Source organism: Zootoca vivipara, chromosome 8 (assembly GCF_965207765.1).
Source record: "Zootoca vivipara chromosome 8, rZooViv2.hap1.1, whole genome shotgun sequence".
Taxonomy (NCBI): Eukaryota; Metazoa; Chordata; class Lepidosauria; order Squamata; family Lacertidae; genus Zootoca; species Zootoca vivipara.
The window spans coordinates 61,027,867-61,052,456 of NC_142591.1; the positions used below are offsets into that span (position 1 = coordinate 61,027,867).

At 42.1% G+C, this 24,590-nt stretch overlaps 1 protein-coding gene across 1 annotated transcript in view; it reads right to left on the minus strand.

Moving 5' to 3' along the window:
- CNGB3 (cyclic nucleotide gated channel subunit beta 3) overlaps window positions 1-24,590 on the minus strand; it is a 64,513-nt gene that overhangs the window by 8,801 nt on the left and 31,122 nt on the right. The window contains exons 4-14 of the mRNA XM_088675676.1: window positions 20,925-21,076; window positions 17,922-18,128; window positions 16,623-16,831; window positions 12,982-13,032; window positions 11,708-11,794; window positions 9,798-9,862; window positions 9,046-9,168; window positions 5,617-5,758; window positions 1,799-1,958; window positions 1,361-1,458; window positions 104-187 (exon numbers count right to left, since the gene is read on the minus strand). Of these exons, the coding sequence (XP_088531802.1) occupies window positions 104-187; window positions 1,361-1,458; window positions 1,799-1,958; window positions 5,617-5,758; window positions 9,046-9,168; window positions 9,798-9,862; window positions 11,708-11,794; window positions 12,982-13,032; window positions 16,623-16,831; window positions 17,922-18,128; window positions 20,925-21,076 (1,378 nt within the window). The remainder of the gene's footprint in view (window positions 1-103; window positions 188-1,360; window positions 1,459-1,798; window positions 1,959-5,616; window positions 5,759-9,045; window positions 9,169-9,797; window positions 9,863-11,707; window positions 11,795-12,981; window positions 13,033-16,622; window positions 16,832-17,921; window positions 18,129-20,924; window positions 21,077-24,590) is intronic.

The following is a 24,590-nucleotide window of genomic DNA, read 5'->3' on the forward strand; positions in this document are numbered from 1 at the left end:
CCAAGATTAATTTTGTTCAAATTTTATTCTTGACCCATAGCTGAACTCCTTTTTCTAATGCTCTCATTATTCTTGCATTTGTAATATAAATTGTCAAGATCACCTTTTTGCAGACAAAGTCACCAGGTAAATACACAATGGATTTCAGTCTCAGCAGCATGTCACAGATCATTTGGTTATCACATCCCTGTTTAAAAAAGGGGGGGGGGAATAATCAGAATCATATTGTATGTGAAATGCATACAGGTAATGTTACGCAGAACTGGCAGAAGGTCAAAATACAAAAGAAGAAAAAGAAGATTAAATCTAATCTTTATTTGTGGATCGTAGAAGTTCATTCTAAGATTAGCTAGGTTGCAGGCAGCATGCCTATGCTCACCCATTTAATGATTTAGTTCTGTTCCAACAGAGAATTCTTGTTTGGGGATTGTGGCTCCATGTGATAAATGTTTTTTAATTATTGCTTTTTTTTCTACATTTTTAGTGATTCTTGTTTTTATCTGTAAGCTGCCTTGAATCCCATCAGGGGGAAAGACAGGGTATAAATAAAAATATAATAATGCAATGCAATACAATACAGTGGTACCTCTACTTACGAATTTAATGCGTTCCGAACGCACATTCGTAAGTCGAAAAAAATTGTAAGTTGAATCCCATAGGAATGCGTTGGGAGAAAAAATTGTAAGTCGTAGCAACCCAATCTAAAAATTCGTTAAGTAGAAAAAATCCTATCTAAACAGCATCCAAGATGGCAGACAGAGCTCCATTCATAAGTAGAAACATTCGTAAGTCAAGTCATTCGTAAGTAGAGGTACCACTGTGCAATACAATACAATACAATGACACTCGCTCCAGCCATTTAGGTATAGAATCTGAAGCCATCCTTGTGAATCTGTAAGTGACTGTAAATTCAACCCCAGTAATCACACAGCAACAGCAGTCTGGCTGTGCCACTGTTGGGAACAAAGACTAGGATGGCTAGGATGCAGCAAAGACCCTGAATTGGAAGCATTGGGTAATTGTCTCCTTTAAGGCAGCAACTTGTATAAGCATCCTTCATGGCTCTGTCAAAGCTTATGAACCTGTGTGGCTCCTGGTGGCTGGTTCAGTCCCACCCACTATTAGCCACTAGTAACTGCATGGACCTCCCTCCCGTGCGCTTCTGCCTTCACAGGGCCACCATACTTGGTCCTAGTTGGGGACCATTGGCATTAAAGCAACTGTGTAACTTTGCTTTTATCTATTGCACTTAATTTACAGTACTGGAATAGTTTTGCTTGTTTGTTTTGCAATCTGGATTACTGCAAGCAAGCAAACATCTTTCCAATCCTGATGTTAGATTACATGGAAAGCCACTTACTTTGAACAAGTCAACTTTACTGACAATGGCAAAGTTCACATCGATTGCAATGGCTAGCTGCATCTTCCCTGGCATCTGCTCCAGTAATTCAGATTCATCTGCAAGGCAGGATTACTGAACAGGTGAGGGGGAGGCAAAAACAACTACAAAACTAAAATGATTAGCAGGGAAGGGCTGTCAGGAATACTTGATAAAAGCTTGCAAAAGTGTTGTCGAAGTTTAGGCAGCCTTTCTGATCAGTTTCAATTGAGTATATGGATTCATTAAAAGAATATATTTTTATAAAGCACAAAATTATTTGATGGGTTGATTCAATGAAATCAAGTAGCTAATAACCACTGCTGATTCCCAGTTCAAAGAAACTAAATTATATTGATATTCCAAAGGAAAGTGGGGAGGGTGGGCTGCAAGTTTCTTTTGAATTATTCTGAATTTTACCCAGCATTCCTTGCGAATCCCACGTATACTCATACCAAGTTCGAACACGATTCTGAACAATTCTTGGAATTGTGTTGACGTTCATGTAAGATACGGTATTATCCATACAGGCACGGTAGTAGTTCTGCCCTGCTGTCGCTGCGCCAATGACATCTCGCATCTGCAAATATCAACCAGCATCGTTAGAAGGCTATTATAACAGTCTGTTGACGTTTTAGTCACTTTTAGATGACATCTCCTGCATTTATATTGTTTTGTTTTGATTCACTGGCTGAGGTTGGCTCTTAATGTTATTGACCTTCCAGTATGTTATGAGCTGATTTGTTAATAATAATAATAATAATAATAATAATAATAATAATAATAATAATAATAATATATTATTTATACCCCACCCATCTGGCTGGGTTTCCCCAGCCACTCTGGGTGGCTTCCAACAGAAGTATTAAAATACAATAATTTATTAAACATTTAAAGCTTCCCTAAACAGGGCTGCCTTCAGATGTCCTCTAAAAGTCTGGTAGTTGTTTTTTCTCTTTGACATCTGGTGGGAGGGCATTCCACAGAGTGGGTGATAGTGATAGTGGTCAGGAAGGATGCACAACCTTATATACTTATACTATACTATGTAATTGTTCAGCCCAGTTTTGTAAAGAAGTGTTTGATTTGTTGCCCAAGACCACTATTTAGTCGTTACTAATTTTTTTGCAGTCTTCCTCTGTGGTGGCTTCTGAGTGTCCGCTCTGATGTGAAAAGGGCATATGCCAACATCCAAACCAAATATTTTTATGAGAAAAAGTATAACAGACTAGAAGCACCCTGATGTCAAGGACTGGATGAGAAAGAGTGGCGCGTGCCACCAGCCCAAGAGCCCCTCAGGGACATAGGTGCCAACTCCCAGATTGAAAAATCTGGGATCGGCAGCAGCACGGCACCGGAAGTCGCGCTGCGGCCATTTTGGAACTGGGCAGAGCAGCACCGGGAGTTGCTTCTACGCATGCTCTGCCCATTTCCAAAATGGCCGCAGCGCTGGAAGTCGTGCTGCGGCCGTTTTGGAACTGGGCAGAGCAGCACTGGAAGTCGCTTCTACGCATGCTCTGCCCATTTCCAAAATGGCCGCAGTGCCAGAAATCGCTTCTGCGCATGTCCAGAGACTCCAGACATGCGCAGAAGGAGCCTCCCTGGGCCGGTAAGAATCCGGGGGATTTACGTTTTTTTTTTAGAAAAATCCGGGCTGCCAGCGGGAAACGGCTGGAAAAACGGGGGTTTCCTGGGGAATACGGGAGACTTGGCAGCTATGCTCAGGGACAACACAGAGGAAGAAGACTTAGACCCAGAACAGTGTGTGGGGGGGACACAGGTTCAGTCTGCGGAAGGGATGAGCAGGGAGGTGCTATAAGTGGGAGGTTTGAGTGAACAGGGGGGGGGGCAGAAGAAGGAAGCCATTCCAGGACAGGACCGGGTGTCGGGAATCTCAGTGTGAGCGCAGACTCTGACAGAGAAGAGGCAGAAGCTGCTTCTGCTACTCAGCATCTTGATAGTCCTATTCCTACTGGCTCTCCTCCTCCACTGACACTCAGAACACAAAAAGTCCTTCACACTGCTGAGCAACAGGCCAGACAGGCCCAGAGAGGAAACTCTCCCTGTTGCTGTGGTCTACAGATGTTTGGGAGGAATCAAGACTAAGGGGACCAGAGAGGGAAGGAAGGGCCAGACCAGAGAGGGAAGGGAGGGCCAGCAATGTCTTCAACTAGGGGATACTAGCCCAGATGTGTTTTCACTTTTGTGAATAAAAGCTAACTGCATTTCATGTCTCATGTCTTTTTCCTGACCTGTGGGTGACCTGCATTCTCCTGTCAGCCCCTGGACACCTAAGAATCATTGACTTTATTCTGGAATGATACTACTATAAAGAAGCACAGGAGGATTGGCCTGAAATTTTATTTGCCTGATTACACAAGACCAATTAGTAAGCTCTCCAAATAAACAAGACCTTCCAGAATCATACCTTTGTGCTTGCCGTCTGTCGTGAAACATAAGACTAGCTGCCAAGCACAGAGTGAAATTGGCAGTCATATTGACAGAGTCTAAAACTGTAATCCCATTTCCACTTACCTGAATTCTATAGGATTTACTTCAGAGTAGACATATATAGGATTGCACTGCAAATGGAGTTTGTGCACTGATTGAAATGCTGACAAGCTGTTTCCTGACTCTCGATAGCAATCAACTCAGCAACTAAGCTAATTTGTAGAAAGACCCATTGGATAAACAACAAATTAGCCTTTGTAGAGGACAAACCAGACCTGACTGTTTTTTTTATTACTCCAGGATAATATTTACTTCCCTTTTCCCCAATAAAGAGATTGGGAGCTGGGTTGGAGTGATTTTTCTAAAATGTTGATTTTAAAATAACATGATTCAAAAAGGCCAAGACAATTTTGGCCCCCAACAAGATAATAAGCAGTAAAGGTGAGGACAATGAGGAAATCAAGAGTTTCACAAATTTGTTATGGGTCATCTAAGTCAATAACAGCATTAAAACCATCTTCAACAATACATTTTCTTTCTTTTGGCATCATGAAACTCATATCAGATATTACTATGAGAAGAATGGTGTCAACCCTTCCTAAATGTTTTGGTCACATTACAGAGCATCAGTGAGTTTTCTGGAAGTTAAACAGGATTTTCTCCCTGGTATATCTATATGGAAAACCACCATAGAATGTGTGTTGGATGGTGAATGAATGAATCTTTATTTGTGTCAGCCATTGGCCATAGCAATAAAACAGCAATACGATATACAAAAAATAATAAAAAGTCAATTGTATAAAATACATTTTAGGTTTTGAATCAATAGTCAAATAGTGGATCTTATTCTAATTGCCCCAGCTAAAAACCTTGCAACCTTTGCTGTCTCCTGCTCATCTTGATCTGCCAAGAGAAAGGACACTGTGGCAGTGGCTGGGCAATCCAGAATGGACAATAAAAGAGGGGTGATAACCTCATTCCTCAAGTCTTTATAAAGAGTCCAAGCCAAAAGGGCATGTTGGATGGCGTGTTCTGAGATGATCTGGGAGCTTCTGGTGTACATACTTTCCACCTTTGCTTCAGTAATGTCAGAAGCTCCAGGTTATGCAGAGGAGCCAGTGATGCAATATCTTCCCATGCCAGGGAGTGTGTACATGGTTCTCTTCCTCCACATTTTATCCTCACAACAACTGTGAGGTCGGTTTGACATGACTAGCCCAAGGCCAGTCAGTGAGTTTCATGGCTGAGCTAGGTCCTAGTCCAACACACATGCCAGTGTGCCATACCAGCTGCTGGGTACAAGGGCTGGGAGGGACCTCTGCTTGAGACCATGAAGAGCAATTTCTAGTGGGCTTTATATATGGGAGCCTCATATACAATTCCCAAGGAGCCCTGAGTGATTCACCCAGAAAAACAAGGGCATATAAATACTGCTTCTGTAAGTATCTTATGTTATTATATTTGAACATCAACATTCAGAGCATACCATAGAATTTTGCCATTTGTGGTTCTAGAAGTCTATCTTTTCAACAGACTTCACTGAGGGGGAGATCTATACAGGTGAATATCTAAAAATTCCTTCCAGTAGCACCTTAGAGACCAACTAAGTTTGTCATTGGTATGAGCTTTCGTATGCATGCGCACTTCTTCAGATACTAGACAACTTTGTACCTGTCTCTCTCTAGTAAAAACTCATATTTTGATGTGAAGAATAAATGTTAATTACACAGATTGTTGGAAACCTCTTAAACTCAAGGGTCAGTTTAACCACTAATGCCTTTGCTTACCTGACCAATCAAGCTGGAAAATACGAAGACCCCTGAGAAGAAATTCAGAAGTTGAAAGATGATTTCAAACATGGTTACTGGTTCTGGAAGCCCACCGATAGTGATTAAAGTGCGAACTGCCCAATAGTAACACCTTAGATACCTGTAGATAGAATACAATTTTTGATATCATTATTTTTCTACATAGGTTTCCAATGCAGAAATACTATTCTGTATTATTCTGAATTTCAGAATCAGGAAATATGTCCTCCCTCCACCTCCTCACTGCAACTGGTCCTGATAATTAATGAACTAAAAAAAAATGTATTGCTTCATGGTTTTATGTAGAACAAGGATGGGAATCCTGTGGTCTTCCAGATGTTGCTGGATCCCAACTCCTATTCATTCCAGCTAGCATGGACAATGGTAAGGGATGATGGGAGTTGTAGTTCAACAACTTCTAGAGCAGGCACCCCCAAACTTCGGCCCTCCAGATGTTTTGGACTACAATTCCCATCATCCCTGACCACTGGTCCTCTTAGCTAGGGATCATGGGAGATGTAGGCCAAAACATCTGGAGGGCCGCAGTTTGGGGATGCCTGTTCTTGAGGGTCACAGGTTCCCCACAAGCTAGCTAAGTAGGTAGGTATACACACACACACACACACACACACGAGCTTCCTCAACCTCGGCCCTCCATATGTTTTTGGCCTTCAACTCCCATGATCCCTAGCTAGCAGGACCAGTGGTCAGGGATGGTAAGAATTGTGGTCTCAAAACATCTGGAGGGCCGAGGTTGAAGAAGCCTGTGTGTGTGTGTCATTATTAAGTACTGATGGTGTCTGTAGAGACACAGTCTTCACAGTTGTGTTGGCTTCATTGTTGTGTTGTGTTGTAGAGATTTTTTGAAATGGGGGCAAACAGTGAGCCATGTAAAATCAGTGCTTCTTGGTTTACCACCCCACCTCCCCAATTATAGTGTCTCTCAAAATCAGACCATGGAAGGTTATTTCTGTACAAGCAGAGTGAGCACATTGCCTGTCGTTTCATGACTCAATAATAATGGAAAGTATGTTGGACCCTCTGGCGGTCATATCTTCAGATTTTCTCACTTGAAATGTGTCAGACATATAAAGCTGTTCCTGAACACATCAGGGGAGATTATTGATCACTCTATTGAATTCCAAAGGAAATAATTCTCGTTCTAAAAAGTTCATTCTCGAGACAGCAGCAGATTGGCTACGTGGCTCTCATTTTAACAGTCAGAAAATGTGTGGTGTTTGGTCTTTCTGCTCCGTAACACTTCAATCTGGCAACACCAGGTGTTTCAATGCATTGTTGCTAGGGTGACAACCACAAGGCTGTTGTCTACTAGTAGGGATGGGAGAAAATTTTTATTCAGTTCACATTTAAATGCAAACCTACCTACTTCACCCATTCCAAAACAATACAAGAACCAAAGCACAGCCATCTGTCAAAAGCTACACTTCTTCAATTTTTTTCAGTGCAGTTACTCCAAAAAGGTAATGTATACAAAAATGCATATACTAGGGTAAAATGTACATACAAATGCATATATTAGTGAAAATAACATTCGAAAATGCATTTTGTTAGGGGAAATTGCTTTGCAAAAATGTCAATAGTAGGAAAATTACACATAAAAATGTCTGTATTAGGAGAAATTGGTGCTAAAATGCTGGTGAATTTTCATGTGCACCTTGTTTTTGCTTTGTTTTTAAATCACAAACTGATGTGGAAATGTGGATAACTGATATGCAGAGAGCTGCAACAATGAGAAACTGATATAAACCAAAATTGATGGAGTCACCCATTGCTATACTAGGCACCTGGACAGGCTGCTTCAGGGCAAGCAAACCCTCCAGTATAACCAATCAATCTTTGTTATTATAACCACTAAGTTACAGTCAGACAAATATGATTCGCGATTTGCAATTTACAGGCCAGTAGAAGACTACTGACAGCACACCAAAGGGCTAGGATATATGTGTGAGTTCTTGCACATTTACAATCATACTTAGAATGGATTGCTGAGTGCTAATATGGTTGGTAAGGATATTTAATCATCCAGTCCCTAGCAATAACACACTGGTGTAATTTTCCAGTATAAACAACAAAGCATTTCAGCCCTTGGTGGAAGACTTGGCCAGTTGTAACCCAGGGACTGATGCTATACCTTTAAAGCTCAATTGTGTGGAATATTCAAGAGCCATAGATTCTCCTGTTTGTCTCCCTGGTCCCTTTGGCCACCACTCCTTGCTTGCTGTGCAAGACACTTGAACAACATATCAGGTGGTCTACCTTTTAAAGCAAGTGGCAGGCAAGAGGATCAATGAGGAACCCTATAGCTGCAAATAGTGAGCCTCCTGTTTCATTGGAAAATTTAAATGAGTGATACAGACTCTCCATGGTTGGCATCCCGTGCTAACAGGAGTGATGACTTTCAGTTAATCTAACACAAAGCGTAACCAGACATGTCTGAGGGGGAAAGGTGTTCTGTATCAGATTATTTTAACGCTCAGCTACTTTGAACATGATAGAGTCCCCATCCTCCTCTTGCCCTGGCTCCTGCCTTGCAGGTAGCACCAAACTCCATAAATCACTGACCCCCTCTCCTGGGTCACTCTCCTCGCCCCTTCCTCCACCACAAACTCTAAAGAGCCCCGCCAGTACCTAACATGCCAGAGAGCCCCACGTTTTAAATCTAGGTACCCAGCCAATTCTTTTGCCATTTACACCCCACACCAGGATCACCTGGATTCATATTTTCCTCCTACATTAACTGCATTGCCATCATGTCTGCAAAAGCTGCACTCACTACATTTCTGCATGCATTGCATGTCTTATATATACTGCCTGCTGTTGCCTCCCCTACTTCGTTCCATATTTTTCTTTTGTTGAATTGATAGCTATTGACTTGGCACCTCTTCCCCAGCTGCACTGCGCAGTGTCATCTCCCACTGGAGAGTTTCTCTCTTTCCAACATGTTTACATGTATCCTTTGAGGAAATGACAGAACATGACCCCGTGAAGCCTCTTAAAGGAGCAAAATGTTCGGTTGCAATCGGAAGGTTTGCATAGCATGTGTTTTAATTGTACTCCACTGAACTTTCCAAGTAGCTGTTTTCTTACGTATGTAATGCTTCTTCTGCTCACACCTAATCGGTAAGTTTAATTTACGACCCTTGTGCTTTCTAAATGTTTAATTAAGTTAGTGATTAGAGCTGACTCATAAACCCATAAAAACCCAAAACGGTAAACTAATCACTCACTACACCTGCCTTCCATATAATTAGCATTGTTCATTACTTCTAATCAGCAGCAATGCTACTAAAAAGTTAGCAGTGCAAGCAAGTTCTGAAGGTTTTGCTTGCAAGCAAGATGGGAAGGTGGGCGGGCTGGGGAAACGCCACGCAATGCAAAGGAACTTACATGTTTCCTTTGCCATCGTATACCCATTTAGTGCTGCCAAGTCCTTCGTAGGCTGAACCCCAGTAATACAGGCATGCATTAACATGCAAGATAAACAGCAGGTACCCAGTAGTTCGAACGACCCTGTAAAAACATAAACAACAGTTGATGTCATTCCTACGGGACACACATTCCTGTGCCTGTTTTCCTTTTGGAGACCTGGGTTTTGATCAATAGCATTACTAACACCTGCTGTGACTTACAACTATGGCCAGAATTGACAGAGTGGAAAAATCAGGTGGTGCTCAACTCTCTTCCCCTTCTGCAATTGCCAAATGAATCACGGGCATTAATAACAGGTACAGGGGCACTAGTAAAGTATGCTTCCCATAGGACCCTGTGGCTTGCTTATTCAATCAGCTAGTAATATTTATAGAAAGGTACAACTGTGTTCATGAAACAATGTTTGCTAGCTGTTGCTCACAAATGCAGGCACTGTTGCATCACACCAGGAACCTGTGCCTTGGACGTTAACATTTTCTGTTCATTTAGATCCTAGCCTTCCTCTAAGCAGTTAACAACACAGGCCTGGCTCCAGCACCCTCACAGGACCCTGACAAGTTATGCCTGTGGAATATCCCCATTTTATGTCCCCATTTTACAGACGGAATCTGAGGCTGTAAAAAAAGCTGTGCCATCCAATAGGAGAGACTGAAAATGCTGAAATATGTCGACACTCTACAACGTGATACCGGAGCATATCTAGCACATACCTGTAAATGTATGCTCTTTCCATGATCGCCTCCAGTCGGTCATTGAATTCAAAGAACGTCATATGCTGAATGCAAATCAAGAGAGGAAACGCAACTGTATATGGTAATTATATAATCTCACATGGATTTTGCAACATAAAACTGCCCATTTCTGGCAATCTTAAAATTTTGGTTTAAAAATGATCATACTGCTAAACTAGCAAAAACTAGAAACAACTTGACATTTTAAATATCACTTTTTCCAGGAGCTTGGCTATGGAGGATACTTTTCCATTTAGCAGATCAGTGGTCTTGATGAATTATGATGACAGTGATATTTTACCTAGTCAACCGAAGTTTCTTTCTCATAGATAGAGTACATTCTTTTGGTGCTCCCCATTTATTATTTCCTTTCTTCTATATGGCTGGCTTTTTGAAAGAGAGGTGGCAGTCTGGATAATTACCTTTCTAGATTTTACAAATGAAGCGGGCTTGTTTAGATCATTAATTTGAAGTCAATTTAGATAAACTGACACGGGAGCCAGAAAAAAAGAGAAAGATGTGTTTCTAGAAATGGTACCCATCGGAAGGAAACAGTAATTGCCCTTCATCCAAGTTTTTCACATACTCAAAGGTTGGGCTTTTTTAAAAACAACATTTTGTAACAATTTTACAGATGTACAAGGCAATCTTATGCATGCTTGCTCAGAAGTAAGTCCTACTCTTCTCAGTGTGACTTACTCCCACACAAGGATTGCATCCTCAATGTGTGAACTACTAACTCCATCCAGTTATGCTCAGACTAGGGCAGAGGAAATCCAGGTTCAAAGCCCATTAGCTGTGAAGCTCAGTGGGTGACCTTGAGCTGCTCACTGTCTCCCAGCCTAATCAATAGTGCTGGGTTGATGCAAGGAGAAAATATCTGGTGGTGGTGGTGGTGGGGAGATGGGACATATATGTTCCTGCCTTGAGCTCCTTCGAAGAAAGGCAGGACACAAATGTGATTAATTCATGGAGTAATTGGATAGAGAAGCTGGAATTGTATGAAGAACTATGTGTGCAAACAGATGCTGTGAGCCCACAGTTCCTGTAGCTCTGCCTTCCGCAACCTGGTGCCTTCCAGATATTTTGGACTACAACACCCATCATTCCTGACCATTAGTCACCTTGGGTCAGGGCTGATGGGAGTTGTAGTCCAAAATATCAGGGGAACACGGAGTTGGGGTGGGCTGCTATAGCTAAAAAACTGAAATCATCAGGTGTGACTGTGTGTATGTTGCCTTCATCAGATAACGATGATGGTGGCTTTCTATGTTGCCCTTCGAGAGTGGCTCATACAATGAAAGCTATAGAAAATAGTAAAACAACAGTACACAGACTAACAATCAATAGTCTAAACTATATCAGAGAGAGTTGTGTTCCCCGTCTTTGTTTCCCAAGCAAGAGACTGAACGATCTGAAGGAGGGATGGATCCATCATTAGCTTCATACAGACTAACAGTACTGTACAACAATCCATTTTGCAGTGTTTATAGATGGATTGAGTGGGTGGGCATCCACGTCAGCTCCTCACACGAATCTTTCTTGCTATGTTAGAATGAAAATATCTTAAATTACTCATTTGGTGGTATATTAATATGGAAAGGCAAGTTTTGTTATCAGTGTTTGTTCATATAATGCCTTCTGGGAACCTGGCTGACATTCGGAACAACATGTTTTTCAGCTCAAAAACCACTTATTTAGAATTGGGATGACCCAATGAACTTCAAAATAACCAATTTGTGTTGTGCAGCTGGAAGACGTTTGATACCATCCTGTGCCGTGTATGTTCGGAAATCTCCCCTGACCACTGCGAATGAGCAACAGTATGTATTTACAAGTAGGATTTCATGTCCCTGGACTGGGGGTAACAGTAGATAATCTCCTCTTACCTTCAGCACCTTGTTTGCTCTAAATATTGCATGAAATCCAAATACAACGTACAAGACGTCAAACGGTATTACGGAAAACAAATCAAGCTGTTGAAGAAAAAAGTTCAGTTACAATGTTAAATTAATTCTCATGTAGTTAAAAACTGTAATGGAATGATCAGGTTCTACCTTTCTAGTACATGGAACACATTTTCTATATGCAGAAAATTGTTGTTACCTTCTTCTTTTCTCTGAACCACTTTGAGCACTCCAGAAAATGCATGCAGTATATAAATGAACTGAGCCCAGATGATGGTATTGTAAGGCTGGATTTAGCCAATGGATCCCTAGTTACTGACTGGATTCATCATCTAGGTTGTTGGCAAGAGATTGAACAAGGTGCTAAAGTGAAATGTCCATCTTTGGGAGATTTCAAGGAAAGCTCAGAACTGCATATGTAATCAAAAACCGAATAAGTGGTATTAAAATATTGACAAAGATCAAGCAAAAGTCAGTATATTCCATTTCAGGGCAAGTGTAGCAGCAGACCATATTGTGTTCTTGTCCACCTCACATTTCCTTGGTCCTTAGCAGACAAATTTTGCCTTGAAATATTGTGAGTTTCAAATATCTATTCCAGATTTCAAGATGGGCATGGCTCATCTGAGCTAAGAGAGGATTCCTTCTCAATGCCAAATCTCTCGAGGCTTCTTTCCACATTATAGTTTTCATTCACAAGATGATGTAATGAATGCAGTAATGTAGAAAGGACTTCAAGTGCTGCTCAAATACGATACATCGCCAACAGGCCCATCAGAAAGTAGGCAAAGATGGGTTTCCAAGGGTGGCTGCAATAGGAGAATCAGGAGCTGAATCGTTGATGCTCCATCAAAGAAAAGGCCTAAGGCAAACCTCTCATTTCTTTAATGCAAGGGTGAGGGGCCTGGGGCTACAGTTCCCACCAGCCCTGGCTATTGGTCATGCTCATTGGGGCTGGTGAGTGTTTCAGTTCAGCAATGTCCGAAGGGCCAAAGGTTCACCACCCTTTGGAATGGGACCATAGATTGCAATGGGACCCATTATCTAATGGGATGGGACCATAAGTTTTTGATCAGGTATCAATTTCAATTTCAACATCTGAAATGTACATCGCTACTGATTTTCTGCCTGATTTCCACCTTGAAGACTACCTTGGTGGGGAGAGGGAAGCTGTAGGATAGCCATGTCCAAGCGGATATATACTGTAGTTAGAATAACTGCTTTATTCCCTTAGCAAGCGTGCCTTATTTACTTACCCGAAATTTTAATGTGCTCCGGTAGTATTTCTTCATTTCTACTTTATCTGACTATAATTAGAAACAGAAAAACGTGCAGTTAGGTAAAGCTCAGTATAAAAACAAAGAACCATTTCAGGATGTCATCTGACTAAGTTAGTAGGGTTGCCAGACTCAATAGAGGGCAGGACTTCTGTGCCTTTAATTGCCCTGCTCTCTTTTGAGTCTGGAAACCTTAAAGAGAAACCAGCAGACCCTTTGCTTGGAAATTAAACAAAGGGTCTGCTGGTTTCTCTTTAAGGTTTCCAGACTCAAAAGAGAGCAGGGCAATTAAAGGCACAGAATGCCTGTCCTCTATTGAGTCTGGGAACCCTATAAGTTAGACATGATTAGCTTAAGTCCATTAGCACTTGCAGGGCCGTCTTAAGCCCATCCAGCGCCCCCCTCCAGAGCCTCTCCAAGGGCCCGGGAGTGCCAAGCGGACCACGGCAGCAGCGGGAGGCCACCTCCGAGGACTCCGCGCTGCACCTCCTTCTCGTTTCCCCAGCGCTGGGTTCCGCTCAGTCTAGCTTTGCCACCAGCGTGCGCACCACGGGACCAGCAAGAGCTGCTTGGGTGCTGTGCGAGCGCTGGTGGTGAAGCTCGACTGAGCGGAACCCAGCGCTGGGGAAACGAGAAGGAGGCGCAGCCTCTCAGCTATTGGAGCGCATTCTGGCCAGATCGCCGGAACCCTGCGCTCTCTTGGCGCCCTCCCAGCGCCTTCCAGCGCCGTGGTTCTCCGCGCCACTAGCCTCTATGGCTAGGCCGGGCCTGAGCACTTGTGGACTGAGGTCTCAAATTACAAGCCTTTGTTTTAGGCAAGTTTTCATGCATACATCCAAAACCTTATCCTTGGCTATCCAGCTAATGTGAGTTGTAAAGCCTAAGCTTTACTGAAAGGAATGAGACTTCACTTAGGCACAGCCGACTCATTCAATTGGATTTGGATTTAGTTACAGCTAACTTTTAAAATTTAATGTATATCCTCTGGAACTCAAGGCAGCCTATATTGGGGTCTCAAGCAATCTCTGACACAATCTTGTTTTGCTGAGCTTGAGCAAGGGGGTCATGTGCATTGACACCAAACCCTGGGATATTAAGTTGGATCGGGATTTGTATGTTTGTAGGGAGATAACCTCTTTCCAAGGCACAGTTTCCTTTTTTGCAACTTTGTTTGGGACTGAGCAAATGGATTAGAAAATCTGGAAATCTAAGCAAACATGTAGTTATTTCTTTCAAATAAACAATATGCATTAGGAAACAAGACTGAGAAGAAGCCTGTGCAGGTAGGTCAAGAATGCCATATGTCAAGAAAGCTTTGATGGTGTTTCCTGCTTGGCGGGGGGTTGGACTGGATGACCCTTCTGGTCTCTTCCAACTCTATGATTCTATGATTCTAGGTAGGTAGACACCCTTTGTGGAATATTTAGGGGTGATTAAGATTTCATGATTCTGCATCGGGGAAATCTCCAGTCTTTCTTTAAATATCATTTTTGAAAATAATTAGAGATATAGAGGAAGGATAGAGGGAGGTATTGTTAGAATAAAAATCTCAGAGCAGTCAGATTAGGGATATGGGTTCATAGGCTGTAAAATACACACACACACGAAGCTGGATGAATGTGCTCTCATTAGCATTAGAACTGTCAACAGTGCATATATTAAGAATGATTAGATGTTTATTTTTAAATTACTGTCTGTGTGTAGGTGGGCCTTGTTCCTTAGGAAATTGCCCTACATTGTGTCACACTATTGGTTTATCTAACCCACTATGGTCTACATTGATTGGCAGCAGCACTCCTAGGTTTCAGACAGGCTTTCTTCCCAGCCCTACCTTGAGATGATGATGAATTATTTATTTAATTTATATACCACCCTAGGTCTCAGGCGGTTCACATAAAAATATCACAGTATATAAAATTAAAATAAAAGCAATAACCCAATAATACACCCCCCCCCAAAAGAGCCACATTTTAAAAGGGTATGGGATGTTGATCAGGGATTGAAACTGGGACCTTCTGCATGCAAAGCAGGAGCTCTACCTCTAAGCTACAGCCTTTCCCATTGTGTTTAATCAGAACTGTACACCTGAGCATTATTCTTATCTCATCCTTATTAGTGATGACAAAGGCTTTGCGCTGGCCACCAGGCAATGGTTTTTTCCACCTGGCTTGCTCCACCTTCCATTTGTAGAAGCCACAGGCATTATGTTTATGTGCTGTTTAATGAATTGGACATAGTGGAAGGTTATGTATGAGTCAAGGGGGGTGGGGAGAGTGTGTGTATGAATTCTTCAGTGCTTAGTTTGTTTTTTAAAATATTGGTTTATAGATTACGAATGCTGTAGTACTTTGTGGAACCTATAATATGCCTTTTGTTGAAATTGTGCTGTTTAGCTTATTTTTCTAGTTGCTTTGTTAATAGTGTTTTATTGATTGTGTTTTGTTAATTATTCAATATGATTTATGTCATATTTGTGATGTTCTATTATGTTATTTATTGTTTGCAAGCCGCTTGGTGATTCAGTTGAATGAAAAGTGGCGTAGAAATGTAATAAATCAAATCAAAGGAAAATAATTCCTCTGCATAAAAAATGGATAAAAGTTAATCCCTCTATTTTCCTTAATTATTATCATACAGTCTTTTATGGTAACTAGATATCTCCCTGTTCAGCTAGCTGAACTACTTTTCCATAGTAAAAACTGGAAAAGAAAGATGCATCAAGAAAGCAGGAAAAATTGCATTTTTAAAAGTAGTTCTCAAACTCTATATCACATAGATTTGAAAATCATCTGCTGCAACATATATATCTTTTTTAAAAAAAATGCATACTATTAAAGACTCATGTGTTCTACTGCACAGATGGAGGAACTCATGGGCCTCCAGACATTGTTGCTAACTCACCTGTCACATCCAGTATGACATACAGTCATACCTCGGGTTAAGTACACTTCAGGTTGAGTACTTTCAGGTTAAATACTCCGCGAACCCAGAAGTGTTTTCTTCCAGGTTCCGCTGCGTGCGCATGCGCAAAAGTGTTCTGCACGCTTCGCACATGCGCAGAAGCATTCCATCGGCAATTTGCGCTCAAGCACTATCGCCGCTCGGGTTAAGTACTTTTTGGGGTGCGAATGGCACCCCGGAACCAATTAAGTACTTAACCCGAGGTACAACTGTAAATGTTAGTTTTTTTCATCTACAATGCTTCTTATTTATTTTATAGTACAGTACATTGATTATTGCCTTCATTTTATGGATCAATGGCCTCGTTAGACAGTAAAATTTGTGTTAAATTGCTGTTTTAGGGGGTGTTTTCCATAGTCTGGAACGGATTAATCCACTTTCCATTACTTTCAATGGGAAAGTTCGCTTCAGGTTGAGTACACTTCAGGTTAAGTACGGACTTCCGGAACCAATTAAGTACTTAACCTGAGGTACCACTGTATGGTCAGGTATTATAGGAATAGTCACATGAATTTAGACTAGAGAGGCCCATGCTCATGGCTGAGTGGGGATTTGAACATGGGGCCCTCTGGTCAAAATCCAACATTACCTGCTACACTACGGGGTCTACTTATTGTGTGATTCTTCTGTGTGTTACCTCCCTGCCCACCTTTACTTACTATTATATCTCCACCTCTCACGAATTGTACTCGGGGTTGAAATATCAGCAGATCACAGACGTAGCAGATATCACATAAGATGTCTATTACAATCCAGTATATCATGTTGTTTGGTGTCTGAAACGGGAATACTAATCGCAGTGGGATGAACCAGCAGTTCCAGTTATAAGCAACGGTAACCAAAAACAGCCATCCTATATAGCGACGGTCTAGAAAAAAACCCTGAAAATTACTCATCCTCTTCTCAGCATGAGAATACATCGCCTTCAATATATAAATAAAATGCCCAATGATATATCAAGTTTAATTACAACTCAAAAACCCAACCACATATTACGCCAACACGTAAGCTAAGCTGTGTACCAAACATTGACTGAGCAGGCCAGTTTCTTGTAGAAGGTCCTCAAATTAGTAGTGGGTCACAAGTTTCAGGTTAGCTAAAGGTAAGTCCAAGGCTGAAAAAATTGAGATGAACTGGGCTGGGCTTTTGGATTGAATTGGCAAGGCAGATTCTTAATTTCACCAGTGAAAACAATAAATGACTAGTGCCAACCCGCCTACTTGTCTGTGTAACAGAACAGTAATATTTCTGCAGGGTTGCCATACATCTGGAATTTGCCTGACATGCACAGGATTGAAGTGGAGAAATCTGCTTCCGGGCTGGGGTGAATTTTGAAAAATTGGAAAAATGTCCAGGTTTTTGCCAACAGAACGAGGAAGTGAGTGTTTCAGTGTCACTCTTTGCCCATGCTTTTGGGTGATTCCCCCTCAAAAAAGCTCAACAACTTTCGTGTCAGGATTTTTTACTTCTTGAAATATGGCAACCCTAACTTATGTCAACAGAGGCCTTTATAATTAGTATGAGCTACCAGTAATTTTAGGACGCGGGTGGCGCTGTGGTCTACACCACAGAGCCTTGGGCTTGCCGATCTGAAGGTCGGCGGTTCAAAACCCCGTGATGGGGTGAGCTCCCGTTACTCGGTCCCTGCTCCTGCCAACCTAGCAGTTCTAAAGCACATCAAAGTGCAAGTAGATAAATAGGTATTGCTCCGGCGGGAAGGTAAATGGCGTTTCCATGCACTGCTCCGGTTCGCCAGAAGCAGCTTAGTTATCCTGGCCACATGACCCAGAAGCTGTCTGCAGACAAACGCCAGCTCCCTTGGCCTATAGAGTGAGATGAGCGCCGCAACCTCGGAGTCGTCCGTGACTAGACCTAACGGTCAGGGGTACCTTTACCAGTAATTTTATCGTATTTACAGCTGCCAGCACCTCTTTCCTGTAAGAAGGCATTCAGCTTACCTGTGTATGCATCTATACTTTCTGGTAGCTTCATTTTCCTCAAGTATTCTTTCATGGGCGGCCTCTTGAATTTGCAGCACAGCATATCACAGTAATGCTCCTCTGGTTTTGCTTCTTCTGGCTTCTTCTCCTCTTCCTTTTTCTCCTCTTTTTTCTCCTCCTTTTTCTCCTCTTTTGGTGGAGGGGGTGGCACTGTCTTTTTGGGTGCTAGAGAAGTTTCCAAAGAGGCAGCATTGCACACAAGTTTCTCAAATGCACAAAGATATCTGAAGCTACAGAGAGTTATATACTAGAATACCCTCCAACATTTCTCCGATGAAAATAGGGAGGTCCCATTCCATATTGATATTTCTACTATTTATACCCCACACATCTTACTAGGTTTCCCCAGTCACTCTGGGCACCTTCCAACATACATAAAAAACGTAATAAAACATTAAACATGAAGGGAAAAAAACCTTCCCTATACAGAACAGAACTTCCCTTCAGATAGCTCGGGGGTGGGCGGATAAATCCATACCCTCCAATATCTCTCCAATGAAAATAGGGACTTCCTAAGGAAAAGTGGGACATTCTGGGATCAAGTCAGAAACTGGGATAGCTTCTCTAAATCAGGGACATCCCTGGGAAACAGGGACACTTTGAGGGTCTGCACTAGGAAAATGCACTCTGTGAACAACTGTCTACAAAATCCACTCTGCCTCTGGAATGTGTTTGGCGGGGTGAGGATTAAAACTAATATAGTTATTAGTGTTAAACTTTCCCTGTACATCTCCCTACACCATGATGATATGAGCCCTAGGTGTGAAAGATGAAATGCATTTAAATGTATTTTTTAATCATTTCCTTTCAGCAAGATGCATGATAACCATACATTCAGCCATCGCTTCTTTTCAGCCAGAACTCAGCAGAACTCAGTTCCGGCACCTCTCAGGTGGGCGCCATTGCCATTATAAGAGAACAAGGGAAGCGTTCATGGTGAGTTCTGGCACCTCTTTTCCTAGAAAAAAATAGCACTGCATTCTGTACAGGGTTGCCAGTTTGAATAAGACATGAGGCTAGAAAGTAGGGTTCCGTCTGGAATTCATTCTTCAAATCAACGGCTTTGTGTTCATTTAAGGTAAGACCAGCTCTGGATATAAAAAGTTACAAAACGTTTGGCATCTGATTGTTAACCGGGGTGTGAAGAGTATGCCAGACCTAATCACATGATTGGCTATTGTGTGCTGATTCAAAACATGTTGATGAAAATAAGCCAGCTCCCCTCGCCCCCGAACTGCCACCCTGCCCAGGAAAAGCATCAAATGAATTGGGCATTAAACTCATCATGTGAATTGTAGATGTCTAGGCTCCCCCTTAAGACCTTTGTCAAATGTGCAGAGGTCCAAGGGATGGAGTTGGTTCATATTGGGGGTGGGGCCAGGCCAGCAAGGTAGACTCCCTCCTGCTCTATTAACTTAATAAACACAAGGTATCTTAATTTCTGCTGTAGGTGTCCCTGAAAGGAAGAGAGACAGAAATCAAGTGAGGCAGCATGATGCACGGCTGCTGCTTACTAGGAGGTAGAGGGGGGGGGATGACAACGGGGAGGTTCACACAATGCAAGTGCACCAAAGGTACCATCTAGTGCATCTGCTGGCGCATTTGCACTGCGCTAACCTTGCTGCTGCTTCCCCCTCTACTGACTGGAGATTAGGCAAATGCTGCTGCCCCACCACACGGTCTGCTACTGCCAAATCTAGGGAAGGAAAAAGTGTGTAAGAGTACTGTTGCAGGAACAAAAAGCTGAAATATTGATATTTCATCTCTCTGATTTCTACTTTTCTTGGCAAGCATAAGGAAATGGATAAGCTTCTGTTATCTCAGTCACCCCACTGCATTTGTCCAGTTTATTGCATTCAGCTTAAGAGCAGACAGCAGTCTCAATGAACTGCAGAATGTGCCAACTATACACTTCCTTCTGTCTATTGTGCTTAGTAAGAAATACAGATTTCTTCTGACAGTTGTTAAATACAGTGGTTAATTGATTTCAGGTGAGATTCATATCCTGCTGTGGCTTACTGTATTACAGCCAATGTCAGTATCTCTTAAAAATAAAATTGGAAGATAATGTTTAAGCCCCCAAATGTTGTGTAATTTACTCACTCAGCAATCTCCAGTTTTTGATTTCTTCCTGGAGTTGCAAAAACAGAGCAAGTGTCAAGCACTGGTTAGTTTTCAAAACATGGGTTTCTGTACTTAATGTTTGGTTTCCTGGTCTAGGGCTGACCCATACAGCTTAGGAAGCATAAACCAGTGTCGTGATTTGAATGACAGTGCCAGTTTATTACATTCAAGAATAATTCAAGCACATGTAGGTGTGGTACAGGGCTTATCCACCTTTCCTTTTGCCCCACTGCTTTCCCATGGGGAAACACAATCTTTAACACTGAATCGGAACAAATGGGAATTGAATTTTCTGCAGATTGCTGTTTGTTCCACTTTAGCACTAAAGACTAGGTTTTCCAGGGGAAAGTGATGGGGCAAAGGAAAAAACCACTCAGACCTGTGCCTTCTAGGCAAAGGACAAGTGGAAGTGTTGGCAAGGCTGCAGTTTGTTTCCACGAACTTAGAGAGATAATTACAGGGGTCAGCAAACCTTTTCAGCAGGGGGCCGGTCCACTGTCCCTCAGACCTTGTGGGGGGCCGGACTATATTTTGGAAAAAAATATGAACGAATTCCTATGCCCCACAAATAACCCAGAGATGCATTTTAAATAAAAGGACACATTCTACTCATGTAAAAACATGCTGATTCCCAGACAGTCCGTGGGCCGGATTTAGAAGGTGATTGGGCCGTATCCGGCCCCGGGGCCTTAGTTTGGGGACCCCAGGATAAAATCTTTATTTGCATCAGCCACAAGCCATAGCAAAGGAACCAAATACAATCAAATACAGATATAGGTAGATGGTTGACTATACAAAATACGTTCTGAAAGTTTACAACTATACAAAAGAACTTACTTGCTGTTGGACTGGGCTCAGGAGAGGAGATAACTGGGTCACTCAGTTTTTCTTTATATGTGGCTGTCCTTTCTCGCATCTGCTTGATGATTTCTTGCAGCTGAGTTTGAGCATATTCATTTATGGGGGTTCCTGGTCGCTTATTCTCTGTCCTGTTTATGTGGGAAGAGAGAGAAGAAGAACAGTGCTTTGAAAAGTAAAAAGAGTTGAAGGCAAGTAATAATAAGACAGATGAACTTCTCCCCAACTCAGCCTTGAGTAGTGGAGCCATTGTCTTGACCCACCAGTGGTCCGGTGGGTCTGGCATGCACAACATCCATATATTGTGGCCTACCAGATGCTGGAAAATTCCAGTCTTTGCAACTTTGGGGCCACATTTGATGTGATGGTGGGGGATATCATTTGCATGCTCACCCTGTTCACATATAAGGCACAGATTGTGTGTTTCTGTGCATGCCTTGCTTTTAATAGTAAAAGGAGCCCATTGCAGCTATGATCAGACAGCCCCGCTCCTAAACTTTCACTGCTTTTCTCTTGTTATGTACTGAGCTGAATCATAGAACAATAGGATCCAGAATCAGCAGTCTGATTGGTCCGCAGGAGCCACCCAATCCAACTCCAGGTGGAAGTGAATCCGCAACCTGATTGGCCTGCAGGAGCAGCCAATCAGGCTGCTGGCAGAAGTCAATCCACAAACTGATTGGCCCACAGGTGTAGCCCTGAAGTAGCCAATCACACAAGGCACATTGTGTAAATAATGTATATAAGCTGATGGTTTTGGGAAAAGGGCCATTCTTCTCTTCTTCTCCTTGATGACTACGAGCTGAATAAAGAGCATGAAATTCACTCTCGACTCCGAGTATATTTAATCTCCCTTCCTGACTCTGTAACTAAACATTCAACAAGTGTACAAGTGTCTACATTGCTATTCTGGAAAAGCTCGCCCACCACTTGAAATTATTAAGTTGAAACACAGAACACTGAGGATTTCGCAGCTGTTTGGTGGACTGTTTATGACATATATGAACAATTGTTCCTATTTGAGCATTGTCTCTGCCAAATATGACTTTATATGGAACTATTCATGACATCTACATATGCTTTTAATGTACAGATAACTCTTCCCACCCCTGTCCAGCTGCCCCATTTCCCCCTCCTGCTTATTTATTCTTTTCACCCCTTCTTCATGTGTCAGTGGAAGGGCTGGTAGTGTTTCATGTTGAGCGTTAAATGTTAATTTTGATTAATTTTTTTAAAGCCAAACAAACAAGCACACCGTCTTGTGTACCTGTGTGCACAATAAATAAACTGTATAAAACTACATGTGTAATCTATTTCACACAGCTATTTTTACCTGTGTAGAGACGGCTTGTACCTGTGTACAGTGGATTGTATGAACGAGTGTTAAGTGAGATGGAAATGGAAGCAAGTACCTGGAGCAACTGAGAGGAGGCAAGGTAAAGGGATGAATTTGGATCCAGGAATGTGCAGCACGGAATTAAGATTGGCGTAATGCACAACTTTAATCTGCAAAGGTAGCCAACAACTTGTAGAACAGTCTTAGGACTCAGGAAACAATACTATGGTGAGTGGAGAGCTGACATTTAGAGTGGGAGGTGGGGTGGGAGCAGGTCTCCCAGGGCAGAGTTAGAAGAACCCTGGTGGTCTTTGCAGTTAGAGAATCAGTACCTCTCTACTGTATTTATTTCAGATATTTATTCTACTGTATTTATTTCGCATATGATGAAAATGTTTGCCTCCCACCCTACCACACAATTCACTTTGACCCTTCTGTGTCCACAACAATTGGCCTGATGTGTAAAAGAGACAGGTTGGAGAGGAGGAAATGTGTGTGCTTGCACACACGCACACGCACGCATGCACGCACACACACACACACACACACCCCTCTTTCACAAATAAACACATAAGCTTAACTTTTCCCATAACTGAGAGGTGCTGGTTTGATAGTCCAGTTCTGGCACTACCATGATTGTTAGGGGTGTGTCTTGGATGAGGAGAAACACAACCCTTCTGTAAAAGAAAACACCAAAAAACCCAATCCTTTCTCTGTGAAACTGACTTCAGAGTTATATGGAATATTCAGATTGACTGGATATATGAGTTTGTGCTCAGCTTGCACTGAAGCTGCACCTCTTCCTAACCCCCATTCTCTAATGATGTGAAAGGAATTCCACTGGGGCAACTGCAAAACAGGGCTGAGACTCAGCTGTGAAAGGCAGCCTGTGTTTAATTTAAATATTTGTAAAGCATGTTAATGTAGTTTTAAGAGAAGACAGAAAATACACGTAATGTGAAAATGGGTGGATTCATAAACACATGATAGATTGGCGTTAGTTTGGATGAGTAACTAAATATTTAGAATAGAAAATCTCTAGGGTCCACAGAACCAAACTCAAAAAGGAGTAAAAGAGTTTGAGAGATCAGCTGGGGAATAAATGCTATTCTGGCGTTTGAAATTCTTAGGAAAATATATACTTCCCTACCATAAATGTTGAACTAAAGGTGACTGTGTTCATTATTACATGAAAGCTATGGAAGGGCACAAGGCTTAATCTTCTCTACCAGATTGTCCTTCCCAAAGCTTATGCAGATAATTGTTTACCTGGCCATTTCTCTACTTGCTTTTATGGGTCTTGTCTGAAGGGGAAAGATGCCCATAACCAGTGCTTTTTTTCTGGGAGGACGCAGGGGTATACATACCCCTAAACAATTTGTGAATCTTTGTACTTTTGTCAATTTACTGTATTTGTTTTTCCCAATTTGAACTATAAAATGGTGATTTTCTTGAGTCAAAATGAGAGTACCCCTAAACATGTTTTAAGCGGGGGGGGGGGGAGGGAGTGCTGCCCATAACGCCTACAGAATGCACATCTTCCCGCCCACAAATTTCCAGAAGGGGAAAACATTCAACCTTCCTCTCTCTCACCTACATCTTCAGAAGATGCAGAATAGATCTTGAGCTCCTTCCACACTAACCACATAATCCAAACCCAAGACCTGCCTGGATGAGAGAGCTTGGATTTGATGGATCTTGGGCTTCCATGTATGGTTACACTTGCCCTTCCCTGTCTAAGTGGGTGTTCAATCCAAAAAAGGGGCATTCTGGGGAGTAGCTGGGTCAAGGTAAGGAGAGATCTACAGGTATTACAAACCCCTTTCAGCTTCACATGACCCAGCAGAACCCAGATGCCAAAAAGGCTGGTATATAAGTCAAATTCCTTCTGATCAGAGTTGGGAACAGGGGTAACTTCTGCTGGCTGGCTGTAGTTGGGATTGTTCTGTTAGGTTTTTCAGTAGTCAGTGGGAAGCTGAATAAAAAAGTGCAATATTGTACTGTAGCAATGCCCTTCCCTGTGCCAGGTTTCTTCCGTAATGCTTACTCACAAACAAGTTCTTCCCATCAAAGGTCCTTGCAATATTACTTAAAAGCATCGTTATAGCTTTTGTCTCTTTTACTGGTTCCTGTACAATGTGATCGGGGAATTATTGATGAGTTTCCTCTTAATCTACCCCTTAACTAATGAGCTTGACAGAAAAGAGTTTAATTACTGTTTTCTTTCCTCATTATTTTCCTTGTCTTTCTTTTATATTGAAATAGCAGGACAACAAGCTGGCTTCTCTGCCCTTTGTGCCGTGGATAAG